The following is an 18,373-nucleotide window of genomic DNA, read 5'->3' as shown; positions in this document are numbered from 1 at the left end:
GGAGTTACCCAAGCTATTGTTTGCTTTTTCTAAGTTCATGTCTTATTAATGCTATGGTGGGGTAAGAGGAGACTATGAAGAGAGATTTGTCATGAGACAGAGAGAGACAGACTGCAACTATGGCGTAGAGATATATACGAGGAGTTTAAAGGGAACAGAGTGGGGAAATGTCTAAAAGCTTCAGTGATTTGCTGCTCTTTTATCCCTCCATTGTGGCTCTCTGGCTTTGAAAACAATTAGAAAAAATAATGGGTTAGTAGTTTTAGTTAAGTTGCCATTTTTGCATAGATTTTAAACGTGTCAGATAACTGAGCAAAATCATGCACTTATTGATGCCCTTAAAGCACATATTCTTATTTTCTGCTGCACAGGGATGTCTAGTTGTTGTGTAGAGTCACATTTCTTTAAGTATATAGTTGCATTTAGATTGATAGATAAAAAAATTGAGTCTACATCAATGTCATGCGTAAAGGAGAAAAAAGGATGAAAGCGCAGCAACTTGAAACTTGCTGGGAAGAACTTTCTGTTGAAAGTAAAAGAAGTTTGCATTGTAATATATAGAAAACATATCACTTCATCACTAATTTTCACTATATTTCAACAATTGTAAATATAAAAAATTACATTTTGTAAATGAATGCCTCCAAGGTGGAACTTGGTGGCTCCCGATGGGTTTTGGTCAGTAAGAAACTGGACCAAATGGCTCTTTTAGCATTAAATGTGGTAGACCCCTGATCTAGGAAGAGACTTAGCAGTGCAAGTTTTTTAATAGTTGAATTAAAGACATGGTTCAGGGTCATCCTGGCAAATCTTAACTGTGGGGAATATTCAAATATATCCATCCATTATCTCTACTAGGTGTCTGCAACCTGAAGCTCTGGAGCCACATGCAGCTCTTTCATCCCTTCATAGTGGCACTCTGGCTATAAAGAAAAACGCTGATGATATCAATTAATAAAGGGTTTGTAGTTAATTTCTGTTTTGAATTTTAATATGCAAGATAGCATAACTGATAAAATAATGGTAAGGCTGGTTATAGAATAAGCTTCAAGCACATATAGATTTATAATAATAAAAATTAATTCTACATCTGCATTGTCATGTTAATATTTAATAGTAAAAGGAAAAAAGGATGACAACACACCAAAGTCACAGGGATGGAAAATGCCATGTTTGCTTTCTTGCATTTTTAACTCAAGTAGATCTGCTGTTGCAGGAAGATCATTTTTGACACATCAAGGTGTATTTTATTTTGAAGGGTATGTATGTGCTGCTATCAAAAGTAAGGTATATTTTAAAATAAAATGCTTAATGGTCACAAAAACATGTATTTTCCTACACAGTGATTTTGCAGCCCTTGCCAGGTTTTGGTCAGTAAGAAACTGGATCAAATTTCTCTTTTAGCATTAAACTTTGGAAAGCCCCTGATCTATACTCACTTCAAACTACTGGGGTTACTGGATCCCAGGGTGGCAGCCAGAAAACTGCACCCACTGTTTTTCAGACCGTGGGAGGCAGCTGGAGAGAAAAAATTCACGCGAAGAGAAAACCATCTTGTCTAAAAAAAATGGATGAGGTCTGCCGTCTGGACTGAAGCTGCTTCCACAGGAGAGTCTGAGTCTGACAGCTAAAAGCTTTGCATCCCAATCTACTCAGGAACTTTCTAGAAGTAACAAATAATCTAGAACCCAGGTCTTTAAAAGATGTTTGACCATTTTATTTAAAGACACGTTTAATTCCAATCTGGTTTGAAGGGTAAAACAATGAAGATAAACTAATATTGAAGAAACACACCCTTTCCTCAGAACTCCAGCTGCAGCCATTTAGAGGAACGTAACATGTCAAAAGTTTTGGAAGAGTCCAATGGTTACAGAAGCCAAATGACAAATCTTGAATGGTTTCATTACCGGTAATTAGTATTTCTATGGGACTAGGTGTTCCTAATTTCAGTTTAAATTATATTAAAGTGAAAAAAAAACCATCTGTTGAATGTCAAAACGTTGTCACAGTTTTCACCACAGATTTCTCATCCAGGTAATTTGGGTTTTAGTGCTGCTGAAATAGATCATTAAGGCAAACTCTCTGTGGTTAAATAAAATTGTTGAAATGAACACATTTGGAGCTTCTAAAGGGGAAATCTTGATTTCCAACTCTTACAAAAACATAAAAATGAGGCTCTGTAATGACACACTCCCCTATTTTTCACCTGATACTGAAGCTGTTCCCTGCTTCAAGATAAAATACACAGAAAAGCACATTTCAGCAGGTGATTTCTAAGACAAACCACAGCAATGATACTCCTTTATTTTTGTAAGAATCCACATTTGCTGTTTAATAATTTTATTATGATACATTATTGAAAAAAAAAATAATAAGGTGGTTCGTTCACATTTTCCCAAGGGATTCCTTGCAAGTTCCATCTCTACAAGGGTAAAACAGTGAAAAGCTTGAAGCCGGATCCATCCGTGCTAAAACTCACAGGGAACAGGAAGACTTGGCCTCGTTCGAAGTCAGAAAAGATCTGGTGGATGTTCACGTCTGTTTTCCTTCCCACTTGTGTATGTTTACGGTGTTTAATATATACTTTTGCAAAGGATGATGAAACCGATCCCCAGTGCTGTCGCTACAGCTTCGGTCCATGCGCAACATTGATGATGAGTCAAAGAAAACTTTTGCCACTCTCAATAGTTCCTTTTTATGCAACGTAGGTGTACACTTTACGATCCTCTGGCGTCCTTGCCAAGTATTCTCTTTCTATTAGTCCTTCTATCCGTTTTTTGATGACCACAGGGCTTGGAAGAAAACGTGCTCGCAGCTGCTGAGTCACCTGAAGGAACAGTGACAAAATATTAGAATTAAGACTTTAATAGAAAAAAAAAAAACATGAATTTCTTCCTAGAATCTAAATAAAAGGGGTGATTTGTTGGTTCATTACCTCTGCCACCAAGACATTGTGCTGCATTTTCTTCCTCGACTTCATGATTCGGACAATGGCCGCCTCAATTTCATGCTTTCGGTCATCATCCACTTTCTGTCTGGTCTCCTTCCGCTCAGGGTCAGATTCACCTTGTTTAGCAGCAACTGTTACAATGACACCAAAATGAACACAAGCGCTTAAAGATTTTTTTTAAAGTTCAAAACCCACTGTAAAACGATCGTACAAAGCTTTTGATTTTAGACATGGGGGAATTTAGTCTTGGCACATTAGGAACTTTTAGCTAACCAGAGAACAGCTTAGATGCGCTGCCTCAGACAGCAATCATCCAAGTATATTCTACATTCCCTCGCTAGATTTCAGTTCACTTTTTTTGTCTCGCTGATCTTTTTCAGGCAACTGCAATTGTTGAACAATATGATCACAATATGTTTGACAAATTTTACACAAAAAACTAATTAAATTTATGTTTTCTGTTGCTACACAAAAAGTAAACATGTTGAAGTTTTATTAGTTTTTGTTTTGTCTTAATCAAAGATGAAGTCTTTGAAGACTTTACCAAAAATATTTTATTTCTTTTTAGATGATTTAATTTTTTCAATTTAGTTGAATTGTGTCTGTTGGCCACTTCCCCTTAATCCTGTTTCCTAAATGTTGTTATTACTTCTATTTAAGCCTAATTTTTCATTTTTCAAAAGTGACTGAAATCTGAAAGTGAATTTGTCCTTCAATCCAGACGTCATTAGAAAAGTGTTTCAGTTAGAAATATGACTTGGACTAAACTCTGGGATGTTTGGCTGTTAATAAACACAAACCTTGAAGGAGAACTAAACTGTTGACCTCTGATTTCATCAAGAAGATTTAAAAAGGGTTTGACGTGTGCTCGTTGTGGTTTAAAGACGTTTAATAGGGAAGACTCATTGTACTTTAACACAATGCATCATGGGAGATGTAGTGATGCCAGAAAGACCCGCTTCTCTGAGCTTCGTTCTTTTGTTCACTTGTTCCACGGTCTGATACCGGATCCCGCTGAAAGCTACACCGCTAAAGACGAGCTTTAGCTGGTATTTTTGTGGGAACTGAGAGACTTTACGAGCTAAATTGGAACAAGGAAGTGAAGACACTAACCACTTCTGATTGGTCAGACTGATGGCGTACGATTAGGGGTCCAAGAATGATTGGTGGAGACAGGTAAAGGGGCGGGACTTTTCCGAAAACAGAGCTGAAGCTGCAGCTAAATCGCGGTACCGTCATTCTCATCTAAATGTCTTTATTATAATCAAAAAAACACAAAGAAAAAAGTATTTTATGATCTTTCATATTCCTAACTTCTCCGTGTTTTATCAGGGCCTGTTTGGATGTACACAGAGCTGATATCCTGGCGATGGTAAATCTTTATAGATCAGTGAAAATGGATAACTTCCCACTGCACACCTGACCATATCTCACGGCACACTAGTGTCCCGCGGCACACTGGTTAAAAAAAAAACACTGCTCTACAGAAATCTATAGAAAGTAGTCTATAAAAACATTTCAAACAAAAGAAAAAAATTGTGAAAATGTCCATCACGCTCTGAAACACATTTTTAAAGCGTGTAGTGAGGGGTTTAACAGCCTTAAGAATGTCTAATCCTACTTTACAGATTTTACCTACTGCAGGTTATTTATGGAACATATATCTCCCGCAATAAAGGAGGGAACACTGTCTATGCAAAAATAAACAAAATCGTTTTTTCCTTATCGTTACAGACAGCTGTGGAGAGAAGAGGCTGTGAAGTGAATTCACACATAGGATCAGAATAAAACAGCAGATTATTCAAACTCTTGACTTACCCGTCTGTATTTTGACCCTGTGCAGTTTGGAAGTGAACTGATCGTTGACGGTAAAAACATGGCCGCTCTCGATCTCTTTAGACTTTGGCTCTTTCGTGAGAACTCGCTGAGTGGGCTTTCCACAAGCTAAAGACTGCAGAGCTCGCACCAGTTCTCTCTCTGGAATATCCGTCTCCTGCTGAATCTCCTGCACCATGCGTTATAATTGGGAGAAGTTGCGTTCAGGAGTAAAACAGAATGATCATCATAGTCTGTTTTTGCTAAACAACAATGGCAAAAAATAAAGAAAATAGCTAAAAACACGGACAATAAAGAGATATATTGTTCTTCACCTCAAAATTGAACTTGTCAATGTTGTTGAAGAGCATTAGGATGGTCATCTGGAAGGTGGAGACCTGCAAAATGTGTTTTCGGGTGTTGGAACCGGTTACCTGGGCTCCTCCAACACCCACCTCAGAACCGTCCTCCTGCAGAGTAGATGGATGGGGATTCAAGGAAAACAAACATGGCACTTTTAATCTTAAATGAAAATGAACTTGACTCAATGCAGCCGTTAATTTTTGTATTTAAGTTAATTGAACATACATTTACCTTTTTTACAGCCCCATAAAAAGTGGCATTCAAGTCTGCTCCACCCATGTGATGCTGAAGTGTCAGCTGTCTTCCACTGTGCTTGGCAAGGTAAAACCTGAAGAAATTTAGCAGAAGATAAACATGCAGTGAACACAAAGCTGACTTTTCTTCTCCTCTGAGCAGCAAACGCGTGGATAAAAGTGCATTACCTTCTAAAGACTTCAAAGGCATGTCTTGGGGCAGGGGGGATTGTGCATTTGGGTGTTGCAGATTGTGTGGGCCAGTAGCCAGTAGTAAGGACCCTCACTGTGAGGTCCACACCACTCAGAGACGCCTGCAAGACAAATAAGGAAAAAAGAAATCATTATCAAAGCATCAACAAACAGCGTCTGACAGAGCCTGAAATCTGTTGTCAGCTATCTACACCATTTTGAATTTGAACTGCAGTCTTTTCCAAAGACACTGGGTGGCGGTGTTCCATGGTAACTGTCAACACTTCAATGTGGTCTACATCTAGTATTGAAATACAAACAGTAACTATGATCTCTTAAGAAAAACCAGCTAAAATATTAGACAATAACTTTACTGTCTTGTTAATATTATTTCATTAAAAAGCATTTAATTAATTTTGAGACATTAATACAGCTTTAAGTTAATGACTAATAAAAGTCCAGGACAAAAACAGAAACAGAAATGGTTTATAAAATATCTAAAAGAAAAATGGCAGCCGTTGTTTCATAGACTATTTTGTATTTTATTGTGAAACTTTTCTGTTTTAAATATATTTACCTCTATAAACACTGCAACACAAAATGTATGAAAGAATATTCAGGGTCTGGTTTGTTGTACATAAAGCAGTGGTCCCAAACATTATTTTTAGGCCACAGACCGGTTTAATGTCAGACTTTATTTTCATGGACAAACAGAAAGTTTGTGTTAATATTTTTGAGCTTCCGGTTTCTCAAAAACCTATTTTTTAAATGAAAATGCGACTACAAGAAATTTTGTTTAATTTTTTTTTATTTTTTTTACATATGACGAAGATTAAATGAAAAAAAGTTGATAATTTGTAATTACTGATACAACATTTCATGGAACACTATTATAACACTGAGACCTATATCCAGTCTCAGATCATCTTTCAGGGAAAAAATATTTTTCATATTTTCTTTTTACATACATTCTTCTAATTCTTTGTGCTTTTTTTATTTATTTATTTACACAGAGGAACATTTTCTGTGCTCATGTTTCTTAACAGATGCCTGCATAATTCAGCCTTGCTGTAGGAAAAATTATAAATGTCCCTTTGATTAAAACTTAGATAAAATCTTCATTCTTTGTAAAATGTTTATGGCTGGTTTAAACTTAAGACTTTGTGATGAAGATTTTCCCTTTAACGTCAAAGTGGATGCTAACAACTGGACGCTAACTTTAGCCGCGTCCGACATTTAAGGTGTGATGGATAAATAAAGGATCACAAATTGAACACAATCGTCGTAAAATATATTTTCTAAATATAATAATAAACATGAATCCACCATGTCTGTTAGTTTATTATCTGCGTGTGTGAAACATTCAAAAGTCAGTCGCTGCATTTTAGGCAGAGCAGCTTCTAGTACGTGAAAACAACTGTCAATAAACAGGAATACGACTGGTTTTGTCTGTAAATAGTAACTTGATGTTTTTTTTTTATTTTTATTCGAAGGCTCTTCTTCGGTTTCCTCACTGGCTCTTATCTCCTAAAATAAACTTTCCAAATATGTTTTATTGTTTGGTTTGTATTAGCTTTTAAGCTTTGAGCTACCAACTGTGCGGTCCGAGCAGCTGCTGAAAGGGAGGTGACGCGTCAAGACAGACGGATGCGATGAACAGAATCTGGTAGTTTTCCAAAATAAAACTTCCTTTAGTATCAGAAAATAAACAAAAGGGAAATAATTGAAGTAATCGTATGGATTCTTTTTTTCTGTCTGCGGCCCGGTACCAAGTGGCCCCAGGGGTTGGGGACCATCGATATAAAGCAAAACAAAGCTATTCTAAAAACACTTTAATTCAAAAAATAGTAATAATTACAGTCAGCTATACTAAATTTGTACTAGAGAACTAACTAAACATATAAACCAATCTTTTCCATACTTTGCAAACTATGAATTATAATGTAATAATGACATTCTAGGTGTTACTTTCCCTCAACGAGCCTTACCGATGTTGTTTGGATGTGTTGCCTGAACTCATCCATGGTAGTGTTTGAGATGCTCATATCTCTGAACATCCCTTCCAGTTTGGAGGTGAACTGACAGCCGCATTCTGTCTGCAAAGAAAAACAACAGAAAGCAAGATGTTATGTTGCTGATAAAAATTGAAAAAAGATAAAACGGTGATAAAGGACATGCTTACAGTGCAAATGACAAACAGGAACCAGATTGAAAAATTGTTTCACCTTTAGCTTAGAGATCATGTTCTTTTCTGAATCATCGGAAACACTCTTGTTGCTGAGAAGCCGGCGGCCCAGATGCTGCTTATAGTATCTTTCAAAAACATCCTTCTCCTGCATGAACCTGAACAACACCATTGCCTTGTCAAGAATGGACTCCACCTCTTGTTCAGTCAACTAGGAGGAAAAACCACAACAGCGAAGAGTTTCAGAATATGTATACATTCCAGAAAATTGTTTCCTTAAAGCTAAATGCTAAATACCCCTTTGACTCCTTTCTTGAGCTTGTCATCAATGAAGAGAGACAAATACTCCGGAGAGCGGGAGTTGAGGTTTAGGAAATACTCAAAATCTCCAGCGATGGTTTGTTTAAAGAGTCTGTCATTATTGAAAGACTCGATGAGGAAGTGATCAAATCGCGTCTTCAAGTCTAGCAGACCCTGTTGATGAATTACATTGAAAAAATGATTTTGTATATCTTTTGTAGGAAGACATTCACAGCTATTTAGGTCTTAATGAGGTTTGATGTGCTTTGGTAACACTGGTCAGCCAACATACCTGGATGTAGTCGACAGGGTTCTTTCCCTCTCCTTCTTCTGACACAAGAGCCTTGCCTTGTTCTCGTAGGTAGGAGCTCATACACTCACACATTGTTTTTAGGCCATTTGGCACTCGACTGAACAGCTTATACATGCATGCCAGGTCTGAGAATGTGAAGCCATCAAAACATTATAGAATATGTTGTAATCATTGTAGGTTGAATAGAAAAAAGAAAAAAAAGGGGTCACCAATGAAGTAAATTGTACCTTCTGTCTTGCTGTTTTTGAGCATATGGACCAGGCCAGAGTTCTCCATCTCAACAATTGTTTTCATGTGTTTAGAAATCAGTTCCCTCTCCACCACCTTCACAATGGGCTCTTCTGTAGACTTGTCCAGACAGTGCATAACTCGTTCAATCTCCTCGTTGATTCTGGCCTCTACTTTCTTAATGTAAACACTGGCACTGTTTTCTGCAAGGAACTTTTGGCTCTCCATCTGAAAAGACACCATAATGCTTTCTGTTTGCCTTTAAAAATCATTAGAAAAAAAAAAAGATTAAATGGTAAAAAAAATAAAAAGTGGATTCACTAACCTGGAAGAATTCCGCTGACATATCTAAGAAAGGACCCTCAAAGTCCTCCTCATACACAGATCTGCCATCCAATCCAAGAATCATCAGCATCTGGGAGGCATTTCTGATGGCTCCCCTGTAATAGTCAGTGGATATTTAGTCATATATCTGCAACAGTTTCAGTTTGACAAATAACTTCCTATCTATTGTAAAAAAAAAAAACAAACTTTTTTTTAAAAGGCACCCTACAAACTAATTCTTTATGGGTTGTTATCTTTAAGTGTGGTTTTAAAGAGAAAAAAAACCGTGCAAACCTGTCTACAACCTCGCCTTTCCTCTCCCGTGCAATCATGTCCAGCAGCGTCTGCCGCAGATGGTCTCGAATGCAGCCGTATCTCACTACCTGGTCCCTGAATATAATGAGGCCAAGGTTGTATACATTCTCCACGTTATTTTGCTGAACGTAGACTCTGTCCTAAAAATAAGAATGAAATCATAAAGACAAAACACATTAAAGGCATAAATGAAGTATTTACAGCAATGTTTTGTTAGTATTACAACCATTTCCAGCCAATTCCCAGGCAGTTAGTTTATTTGGGCAACATTATTCCTTGTCCTTTTTATTGTCTTTCAGTAAAAAAAGTTATGTGACTGAAATACTTGTTAACTTTACCTTTAAAGTTTTTATGTGGAACAGTATATATATGGTAGGTATTTACAATGTGGAACATCCAAGGGCTGTCTGTAGGAGAGCTAACGGATCACTGATGTACTCTGGATAAAGCTCAAGCTGATCTGATATCAAGCTTCACAAAGGATCTGCTTCTAACAGTAGAACTTCACAAAAGATATTGTGGATTTAATAATCAAGAAACTACCCAAACAGAATTGTCAACTCAATCATACCATCCAAATTTAAATGTGGAGTGTTTAAGGTTTTTACCTTTTACATGCCTTCACTCCTATTTATAAATCAATACTTGATAGTGCATGGAAAAAAAAAATCGGTGCACTGTCTTCAAAACATATTTTCTCATTCTGCACATAATTTTCGGCCCACAAGATAAGATAAATTTGTTTAACTGACTTGTCTTCAGCTTACATTTGTAAAAATGTTTGGGCTCCCGTGACAAAAATACTACCACACACTGAACTTCCTGTGAGGGACTAGATCTGCCAATTTTAACAAAAACAACTTCTGCAAAAAGCATTTTAAGATAAAGAAGAAAGTTAACTTTTTTTTTAAATAAAAGCAAGGAGTTAGTCACAGCGCATAAAATTTGATTTTACCAAAATAACATCAAAATGTAAAATGAGAACCGCATAAGTAAACCTACCATGTACATGAGGATGTCTCTGATCATAACCATGGCAGTCTGATGGTCATTCCAGGCTTGATTTAATGTTTGTAGAAAATTATTATTTAAGGAGTTTAGGACATCTTCTCTTACCTGGGAAAAAAAGTCTCATTAAGTTACTTAGTTAAACAAATAACTCTACAATATCATAGTTTTCTTTTTGTCATAAGTTCATAGCGTCTTTTGAGAATCTGGAAAAATGTCCACTTACTTTGTTAATGAGGTGCTCAGTGACAACCTCCCTCAGGCCAGTGTAGAGTCGCTCCCCGTGCTTGTGCAGAACCATAGTGTAGGCATTCCTGTAGAGCTCCTCAAAGCTGAGGCCACTGTTGTTTTTCCTCTGAATTTCCTGGATGGCACTCTTCAGAAGGTCCCAGATGTTATTGACATATTTCTCATCCATTGTCATCTATAGAAGAAAAATGGATAGATTGAAATGGAATGTAAGCCATGTACTCCAGGTAATCCTTGCATAAGGAGGTCAATTCAAGGGAAATGAGGTGTAATTATTTTATGAGGTGTAATTTATATCATTATTTTAAACATAAAAGAAACGATACTGCAGAGTAAAATAAGAAATATCTGTTAATTTTGATAAAACTACCGTTGCTAGTACCACAGAAAGACGACTCAACTTACCCCACATGTACCGAGGTCTACCGCTTTGGATAAATTGAGCAGTCTTTGATTCCAGGTTAAAACTCATGGAAGTTGAACTTTAACATTAAACCGCAAATATCATAATAATACTTCCTGTTTGCCTTAAACTTAGCAAAGTCTGCTAACGGGCCCGCTATCAGCTAGCTTGTTTGTAACACTGCCCCATGACAGAAGTTTCCTACACATATTAGCTTACGAAGACAGTAATCCTTCAGACAAGAATAGAAACAACCTATTAATACAGCTAAACGGCTCCGAGTTACTTTACAAGTTATTCCGTTTTCGCATGACAAAGCTATTTTTCTCGTTTGAGTAGCCAGTTAGCTGGAAGGTGCTAACGTAAAGAGCTGTCAGCCTCGATTCTCGAATGTCAACGTTGGCCTTCTAAACTCAAAACTCCAATAAATACTTACAGGAAAGGCTCGTATCCTCATCTTGGTGTCCTTTTTGGTGCCGCCTTTAAGGTTGGACATGATTACTTAGACCGACTTTGTTTTATAAGTTGGCTTATAGACTGCATGAAAGGCAGTCGCTGTATTTTTTCTGCGCCAGAAGAGCCAAAGGAAACAACAACGATCTCCCCTTGGCTAGAGGATTTCAATCTGTGTCTATATTAGCTATGTCGCTATTCAGATTTTTTTTTCTTGTCTTTTTTTTCTCCCCCTCCTTGTGTCTTGGGTAATGTTAGCTTGAGTGCAGTGATGGCGGCCGACGGTCTCCACTGCGCAATGCGGAAATCTCGCGATAAAGAAAAAGTCAAAACATGGACAGGTGCATTCCACAGGTTGACGTTAGCCGGACCTTTTAGCAACGTTGTCAAAGGCAATTAGCATTCTTTACTTAACAAAGCACCTCCCGCACACCATAATTTAATGCAATTTAGACTGTAATGGATGCAGCAAATGGTCCATGGCATAAAATTAGCTTTTTTATTGTTCGTAAATGTGTTTTTTTTGTGCCCCCAATAAAAACATCTAGGTTGTAATAAGACAGACTGAGATAAAACAAGCACGACGACAACATAGGTGAGTGAGTGAACTTCTTTATAACCCTAGTTTTCCTTTTTTTTTTATTTGGCCCAATTTAATAATGTAGACGTTTTTCATGTTATCCATGCCAAGTTTTCTTTCATTTTTCCATGTATGTTTTAATAGTTTTGTATTTCTTTGTGTATTTATGTTTGTTTGTGTGCGGGCTCGTGCGCGTGTGTCTGTCTGTGTGTATCCCAGTGACCCTAAACAGGTATAATTGGGTACAGAACATGTATGGATGCATGGAAATAAATGATGATATTCATAAAAAGTTGTATTTTTTATTATTAATAATAATAATAATAATAATAAATATAGAGTAGTTTATGCAGTACTTTTAGGGGAGAATTTGAGTTTTGTGCCCCTTTGCTGCTCACTAGTTTAGATGAACCTTAGCATTGATCTTAAAGTTAACTTATTTAGCAAAAAAGTTTGATGGTAGTCTATAAGGTATTGTGAACAAATCTGTTACTTTTTAAAAGTTATTTTTTTACACCGACTTTTCAATGGTAACTGATGGTTCTGCTTCATATAACACTTGTAGTTCAACTTGACTTTGCTGGGGATCATTGGAGGGCTGTCATCATGCAAAGTTCTGATACTTTGCATGATGACCAAGCAAATAATAAAATGATAAAAACACATGCTGCATGTCTACAGAGGAAATAATAAACAACTGTTAAATAATTTTATACTGATTTTTTTTTTTGCCACATTGACTGCGTTGTTGATTTGGTCCATAATGTAGCAGGATAAAACGCCAACCTGACCTATGGCCTTTGCAAATGCATCATAATATTGCTGCCTGTTTGCTTATGCTGTGTTGTTCCACCACATAACATACTCTGAGTTCCTTCCATTCCGTGAGTGCTGTGTAAGCTGTTTGCTGATAGCAACCCCTTCTGCAGCCCAAAGATAAATGCCACATGCTGCTGTTGAGATATAGTTACCCTGCATAACAGAAGTGCATTGTCACATGGGAAAAGAGGACTTAGCTAAGTTGTCCACATCCCATCTGTATTCAGCTGGGATATCACTCTTCTTTTTCCACATATAAATATGTCATTGACTGCATCAAAACAGAAAAAAGTATCTGTCACATCATGTTTAAAGACGACCAGCAGATGGCATATGCTGCACTTTGTGTCTCAATGCAGTTAACTGTAATGTTTTTTAGCTTCATTCCATGAAAGCACATGATACCGTCCGTCAGTATGACATGCCTGGAGGGTAATAAAATGAAGTGGTGCATTTGAAAGAAGAGGTAACAGATTTTCTCTGCAGCTCATTACTGAAGCAGAATTCGATACTCAGCTTATGATTTCAGATCTTTCCTTTTTGCTACTTACTTAGCAGACATGACACCAGCAGGTCAGGACAAATACAGCCCTTCAGAATTTCCTACTCATCATTTTAGCCTAGCTGCTTTTGACCTGACGCCAACACTGGCAAGCAGGACAAGAGATTTAATGTGTCGCCACTACCAACCTTGAAAGAGGAAATATAGGCTAACGCAATCCCAAAAGGGATGTTTTAAAAAAAAGAAGGTATTGTGTAAAAAAAAAGGTATTGTGAGCTGTGAGCTAAAAAATATTCTAGTTTTCAGGGTTTAGAAGCCTTATTTCAGATTAGTACAAATGGTAGTTTTCTAGCAAATCACAGAATCTTTACCAACTGAATACTTTTGAATTATTTATTTGTCATTATGATTAAAAAATAATTCACTATATCTGTAGTTTAAAACAGTACTGTCAGTACTTTGATAAACTACTTGTATGTTAGGCAAACAGGAAAAAAAGTATGCAATTCCTGTCCCCTATCAGAAGTGTTCCCCTTCAATGTGAAGAACACGTTTGTGCACTTTATCACAGCTAAAGATAGCACCACTGGCTAAATGATAATTAGCATATTTTAAGTCATAATGTGTGTCTGCTTTTTTCCACAGGCGTATTTTCAGAGATGTATTACGATTAATTTATTAGCTGTAAAAAGGGTTTCTCATTGTAAGTAGTCATCTTTACTTTTACAAAGACGTATGGGTTGCATATTTCACAGCTTACTTAGGTTCTAAAAGTGCTTTGGCAGTTAGACATGATGGCTGTGAAGAAATGAAGTCATTTCTGGTGAGACACAGCAATGAGAAGTTTATAGATAGCAATATGATATATTATATTATGTCTGAGTTTAATTGAGGAACATTTTTACTACATGACAGCACAGATCTCCCATTCCCTCTCTAATGAAATATTTCTAATGATTGAAAATGAGTTAAAAAATAAAATAAAAATTACATTATGATTTGTAAAAGGTACTTAGTAAAAGATGGGTTTTAGGGTTTATAGATAAAAAGAAAATTATTGAACTGTAATAGCCTACCTATTCTCACTTTTATATTATTCTAATTTTGATTTTCAAACTAAAGCTATTTATTTATGTATTTGGTAGTAACAAATAAAGCTTTTTGAGATTTTTAAAAGAAAAATAGTTCAAGTAAAAAAGCCTCATAAAAGGAGATAAACTATTTAGCCATGGATGTCTGAAAATGACAGTTTTAAAACTGACAGTTCACCACGTTTTAAAATAAAATTCAATAATCTCAGTAGAGCATCCGAAAAATTCACTTATCTTTCTATCAATTACACATCTTTTTGGTAAGCTATGCAAACTTATCTCAGGAAGTATGTTTACAAGAACTTTTTTTTACAAACCAGTCACATTTTAGCTGATAAGATCAGATACCAAAAACCATCTTTTAAAAGACCTTGCACCAAGTCAAAAGATGAGGCAATAACTGATCTTCCTAAACTGTCTTTGCAGTCATGTGGCTTAACAGCCTTTGTAATATCCTGTCATTTGAAGCCCTTTACTTCAACTATACCATTAACTTGATATAAAATTAATTCTATGTAGACAAACTCTCTTAACTATCCATGTAGTCCTCTGACTTCAAGTGATGGGACCTGATAATAACTGCAGGAAGTTTTGAACTGACATCTTAAATCATCCTACTCAAAATATCTTCAGCCAGAGTTTGGTATTGGTCATCCAAGTGCTTTCCCAGAAAACCACTGTAGCTGTCTGGCAGAAACGCACACTTGGTAATACAGTTTAACAGGAGCATGTGTGTGGCTTAAAACAGAAGTTCTGCTATTGACATTATTCGCAGGACCAGACAAAATGAAAAGGCTGTTTAAGCACACATTTAGTCATGGACTCTAGTCTTTCAACTTCCTAGTATTTTGAATAGGGACTTTGGTTTTCTGGACATTTTGAACAGTCTTTAATAATAAAGTTCATAGCCACACTCCCCCTTAACAGCCTACAGAATGACTTTGTAATCATAGGCTGCTTTTGTTTCTTTTTTTCTGCTTCTTCTGCCCTCTTTTGAAAACTGTCAAGGCCTGTGTTTCCCTCCACGACTGTTTATCCTGAACTGAGCAGGACCATTGCAATGCTGTGGTGGGGCCGCTTCTGGAAAAAGTGTTTGTTGACTTTTTGGCACTGCCTTGTGTTATGCAGTGGGAGCAATCTGTTATTTATGGCTCAAAGTCTTATGTGATTGGCTGAGGAAGTATATAATTATGTGTAGCCCTTTTTTAGAATTACAATGGGTTCCATGGTGGGTTGACTGGTTGCTAAGTGACTAAGTGAATGTGTCTCTGACTGGTGGATGAACAGTTTTTGCTTTTTACTATCAGTATAGCAATTACATGTTTGTTTGTTTTTAAAAAAAAAACTTGTACATTCATTAACAATGTTTAACCCATGATAGGTGACCATAATATTTTTACTTTCATTTTTTTCACCCGATAGCATAAAGCTGTTCTTATAATGAAAAATAAAAATAATTTGGATTAATGAGTATCCAGCTCATCATGCAACTTCCAAAACCAACTGCTTAAGCAACACAGTCATTTGTGCATATTCTCGCAGTGTCTGTATGCATTATATTCAAATACATATCTTGATTTTCTTCTTGCTTATGTGGCAACTGGAAGCTACCTGAAAAAAGATCTGCATGCTCTGCAAAGTTCTGCAAGTTCTGCAATAGATGGGTTGATGAGCCTTCTATAAAAAAAAACAAACAAACAAACAAAAACATTCAAATATAATCATAGCGGCTAATTGTGCCTAAAGCTACAGAAACACTGGGGGCATGTGACAGGTGTTCAGCATGAAAACAGCCATAAAAATGTGCATAGCTAATTATGAATGCAAGTGTTTTAAACAGAGAAACCCAAAACACGCGTTCACATAGACTTTTTATTGAAAATGACTGCTTCAACAAGCTTTGCCGAGGGCAGTGTAAATGTAACCTAAGTGTGTGTGATTATGTGGATCTGTGACAGACTGTCCAGGGTGTTAGCAGCAACCTTGTGACCCCGAAAGGGATTCAGCAGGTTCAGCAAATGGATGGATGGATGTCATTATAGATTAAAATAACAGTTGTTATTTTTGTAAAATTGTTTATTGTTGTAAAATAGCAAATAATTGGACCTAATTCTTAAATCTTGAAACAGTTCTTAATAGAGGAATGCTATAAATCTTTGAGTCTCACCTGTAATTCCTTTCAGCTTCAGTGCTGTTTAATGTTACAAACTGTTGGGTGCTTTTAAGTGGAGGTTTGCTCATTGACAAAAGAGGCAGGTACCATTTTGTTCCGGGAAGCAGTTAATGGATAGAGCCCCCACCTCTGGCTCCTCATTTTGCGGGGTGGTCTGACAGGGACCTCAAATGGACTAATGGGATTATGCCACTGTCCTGTCTCTGCTGGAACAGTCAAGCCAGCATGCACCAAAATCCCAGCCATGTTTCAGCTGTTTGTAGATGGTGGGAGGTAAAGATGATACTTCAGCACATCTCTACAGCTAATACTGTTTTGTATTCCATACCATGGCTGATGTGATTGCACTCTTTAATAATGAATGTGCAGTCATATCACAGTTGGAATATGCTGGAATGTTCAGGCTCGCCGATTAATCCTCATCTAATCCATTTATTTTAAAGACACAAGCTGCTTCAGTTGATAACGATGTGCTCATATTTCCCTAAATGGACTGGATTGCTGTTTCACCTGGCCTTCCTTTTTTCTATCTCTTCATATCCATAAGTTCCATCAATACATTGAATTTCCTTGATTGTTTGTCAGTTTCCTTCCATTGAAAAACCCTGACCCAGCTGGAGAAACAAAAACATTTCCAGGCCAGCGGCATCAAGCTTCTTTAAGATCATATGACACGGTGTCAGGGCCTTGCTGAGCAGACGGGGTAAGTATAGACTCTCAGATTAGTCTTCTCCACTTACCTAATTACCGGTGTAATTTTTTTGCAAGTTGCTGTGATACTGGGAGAGGGACCCTCGTCTGAGAATCAGTGGCTGAACCAACAGACTATGAATCTTTACATTCAGTGAAGAATCTCAAAAGTGTCTAAACCAGATGGTACAGTCCATTCATGATGTTAGAAATCTAATTTATTCATTTAAATGATAATATAATGTTTTAAATTGTTGCTAGTCTTGCTAGGGAGAAAAAATTTGAAATTTCCTCTGCTTTTGTCCTCAGCTTCTGATTTCATGTGCGAGTGCAGCAGTGGTGCTTTTGGGCTGCAGAGACAGGGGAGTTTTAAAGAGGGAAGAAGTTCTCACTCTGATTCCCGGTATCTTGCGCAGCGGCGGAGCCTAAATTAGGCCTGGTCTCATTGACCTACAATCCCTTGAGTCCTAGAAGCTATACATCCCAGAACAGGGAAGGTTGCTGATGCTTTCTCAGAGCTTTTTGTAACACTGCCAGGTACCAAGCTAAATTGACACATTTGTAATGATTTGTCCTACAATAGTCTTAGCAGACAAAATAGAGGCATCAGTAAAAAGCTTTTTTACTTTGAGCATTTTCGAAACTTTTTTTGAATCATTAAAATTGTGTTCTGTAAACAAAGGGTTTGCATTTGTGTGTCAGCTGGCTCAGTAATTTTAATTTTCTTTTTAGAAACTAATCCAAAGCCTTCCAAAGTCTTTGTTTATCAATGCCATTTTGACAATTTTTACCATTTTTGTTAGTTATTCTAGGTCAACTTTGTACCCCTCAGTCCTTAATCTGTGGACCTGAAGAGTTTACATGCTTCCACAATAAACTGGATTTGGATTAAGATATTAACAAGTCACCTTAGCCTATTTAAAAAAAATGCACTCGTAAATTTGCTCTCAAGTAAATTAAGGTAAGTTTAGAGCAGAAGTGGTATGATGTGAATTTACATCAATAGGGTACAATGGTTTAAATACCTGCACTGCAGGTTCTGGTTCAGCTTCAGGTTTAAGCAAACACAAATTAAATATATTTATTAGCATTATTTTTCCGTCCCCTTTTTCTTTTCCTTCCGGCTTTTCCTTCAGGGGTTGCCACAGCGAATCAGCTTCCTCCATCACCAGCCTCCTTCATGTCTT

At 36.9% G+C, this 18,373-nt stretch overlaps 1 protein-coding gene across 2 annotated transcripts; it reads right to left on the bottom strand.

Annotated features, from left to right (window-relative positions):
• Positions 1-2,273: 2,273 nt before the first annotated feature.
• LOC101170875 (cullin-3-like) lies at positions 2,274-11,637 on the bottom strand. 2 transcript variants are annotated; one of them, XM_020711051.2, is made up of 16 exons: positions 11,315-11,637; positions 10,453-10,650; positions 10,221-10,334; positions 9,198-9,358; positions 8,905-9,019; positions 8,579-8,807; positions 8,331-8,476; positions 8,036-8,212; positions 7,779-7,949; positions 7,542-7,649; positions 5,551-5,675; positions 5,354-5,456; positions 5,101-5,235; positions 4,769-4,955; positions 2,936-3,081; positions 2,274-2,827 (listed from the first exon to the last, which is right to left on the bottom strand). In XM_020711051.2, exons 1-16 carry the CDS (start codon positions 11,372-11,374, stop codon positions 2,696-2,698), a joined length of 2,307 nt encoding a protein of 768 aa, XP_020566710.1. In that variant the 5' UTR covers positions 11,375-11,637; the 3' UTR covers positions 2,274-2,695. The 2 variants fall into 2 exon arrangements, with proteins under 2 accessions (XP_020566710.1, XP_004079267.1); XM_004079219.4 differs by having other exon boundaries at positions 5,360-5,456; positions 11,315-11,636.
• Between the last annotated feature and the right edge of the window lie 6,736 nt (positions 11,638-18,373).

This window comes from Oryzias latipes, chromosome 17 (assembly GCF_002234675.1).
Source record: "Oryzias latipes chromosome 17, ASM223467v1".
In the NCBI taxonomy this organism is placed as follows: Eukaryota; Metazoa; Chordata; class Actinopteri; order Beloniformes; family Adrianichthyidae; genus Oryzias; species Oryzias latipes.
Note: the sequence above shows the minus strand (reverse complement) of the source record. Positions and strands in the feature narration are given on the sequence as shown.

What these genes read in the sequence shown, in the direction of transcription:
- LOC101170875 (XM_020711051.2), bottom strand. Translation starts at nt 11,374, where the DNA reads ATGTCCAACCTTAAAGGCGGCACCAAAAAGGACACCAAGATGAGGATA. An exon ending in CTGAGCACCTCATTAACAAA is followed by an intron (nt 10,335 to 10,452) that starts GTAAGTGGACAT and finishes TTTTTTTCCCAG; the next exon opens with GTAAGAGAAGATGTCCTAAA. An exon ending in CAAAAACAGCAAGACAGAAG is followed by an intron (nt 8,477 to 8,578) that starts GTACAATTTACT and finishes TCACATTCTCAG; the next exon opens with ACCTGGCATGCATGTATAAG.